Raw genomic sequence first — 2,076 nt, 5'->3', positions numbered from 1 at the left:
TAGAATCTGGGCTGATCTGTGACTCGCTCATAGCTAACAGAGTGCTGGGAGGGTGACACTGCATGGCTTCTAAGGCTAGATCAGAAGAGGTGATGTCACGTTGGCTTTGTTCCCTGGGACACTAGGTTTGGAGCCTGGAGTTACCCTGTCAGCTACTGTCTTGTTCCCTAAGGCTGCTGTGTGTGTTGCAAGGATGCCAAGCCACACGGAGAGGCCAAGCTCAGGACTGTGGCTGGTGGTCCTAATTCTGAAGCCCTTCCAGCCTGGGGACCACAAAGACCCAGGAGTAAAGGAATCTCCAGATGATCCCAACCCCCAGATGCCAAACTACTCCCAGCCTTCGAGTCTTCCTAGCTGAGACTCCGGACATTTTGAGACAGAGAGGAGACATCTCCTCCGTGCCCTGTTTGAATTTTTCCCACACTGTAGCCATGAGCTGCATAAAAAGGGTGGTTGTTTTATTCTCCCTAGTTTGGGGTGACCTACTTCATAGCAAAAGTAACCGGAATGGTGAATATGGGGGAGCAGGTGAGGGGCAGCCACACGGACTCTAATTCAGCCTGGTGGGAGCTGGACAGGGGGTCGGGGGTCTCCCTAGGAATTGCCTGGTGAAGGGAAACCTCACTCTGGAGATGGAGTTGGCTGGGCCCAGTAGAGCTGCCAGGACTCACCTTAGAGTTGGGAGACTCCTGAATTCACTAGCAGGTCTGCATGCCAGTGGGCCATTAGCCAAGGGTGAAGAAACAGAATTGTTCATCTGAAGCCCCTCGATTCAACCCAGAGAATGGTTTCTTCTCACTGATGCACCAGAGGAGATGGCCAAGGTGAAGGCTGCCATGGTCTTGATAAGGGTCTGTGGGAGGCATCGTTGCCCAGCCAAGATCCCTGGCTGACCACATGGTGACCTCTGGCCACCCCACATGTGACTTCCCAGGGAGAAAAATTCAAAGTCTCACCCAGCTGAGGAAGATGTGTTTCTTTTCCTGAATGCAGTTCAGTGACTCTTCCCGCTGAATTCAGCCTGAGCCCCAGGGTGAGGACTCCCACTGGGCCCCCAGGCCCTTGGGGGAATGGAGTCCTTGACTCACAGCCTGGAGGAGCTGGAGCAAACATCCCAGGGACTCATGTGAATGCGAACCACCTCCCAGAGCCTCCAGAGGGCAGGAAAGAGCTTTGGGAACTTCTGGACTGAAAAGTAATTCTATGATTAAACTGAGAGTTGGAGAAAGTAGGAAAAGCAAATCAATCACTCTCAGCATGGACACAGTAACACCTGGAGTCCAGGCTGCGAGCTGCGGCGGGGCTGCTCGGAGTAGCACTTCACGGGGCCCGCTCTGTGGTCCAACCCTGTGCAGAACAGCACTTCACGGGGTGGTCCAACCCTGTGCGGAATAGCACTTCACGGGGCCCGCTCTGTGGTCCAACCCTGTGCAGCTGATGCCAAGAAGGCACTGTCTCCAGCCCCCGTGAAACATTTTATACAATGTTTAACCTATGATAGATCATGGCATTTTAGGGGACAATTCCAGGCTTGTATCATCATTTTATTATTAGGAAAGAGAGGTCCAAATCCTGATCTGAAACTCTTAGAGTAAAACTGCACGTTGGTAACAGCTCATTCCATGTTACATTAAATCCACAGGTGGACAAAATGGCCAGTCTTTACAACATCCACCTGCGAACTGGCTGCTTCTGTAACACTGGGGCCTGCCAGAGGCACCTGGGCATAAGCAACGAGATGGTCAGGAAGAATTTTCAGGTTGGTATAGGGCTCTGCAGTCCGGACACCAGTCAGCGAGACCCAACAACACCTGTTGCTGCCTGCGCGTCTGGGGTGGGGGCTGCTGTGCAGACTCATTTCTCCACGCCTGCTCTGTGCATGTACAAAGGAAAGGGAATACACATGGAAAATGCTTCAAGAAGGCCGGCTGTAGTGTCTCATGCCTGTAATCCCGGCACTTTGGGAGGCCAAGGCAGGTGGATCACCTGAGGTCAGGAGTTCGGGACCAGCCTGGCCAACATGGTGAAACGCCATCTCTACTAAAGATGCAAAAATTAGCCAGGCATGATGGCATG

The 2,076-nt window shown here is 52.8% G+C and overlaps 1 protein-coding gene across 1 annotated transcript in view; it reads left to right on the top strand.

Annotated features, from left to right (window-relative positions):
- MOCOS (molybdenum cofactor sulfurase) overlaps positions 1-2,076 on the top strand; it is a 66,563-nt gene that overhangs the window by 32,651 nt on the left and 31,836 nt on the right. Inside the window, exon 7 of the mRNA XM_011943726.1 lies at positions 1,643-1,759. Coding sequence (XP_011799116.1) covers positions 1,643-1,759 — 117 coding nt within the window. The remainder of the gene's footprint in view (positions 1-1,642; positions 1,760-2,076) is intronic.

Source organism: Colobus angolensis, unplaced genomic scaffold, assembly GCF_000951035.1.
Source record: "Colobus angolensis palliatus isolate OR3802 unplaced genomic scaffold, Cang.pa_1.0 Scaffold220, whole genome shotgun sequence".
Lineage (NCBI taxonomy): Eukaryota > Metazoa > Chordata > Mammalia > Primates > Cercopithecidae > Colobus > Colobus angolensis.
Note: the sequence above shows the minus strand (reverse complement) of the source record. Positions and strands in the feature narration are given on the sequence as shown.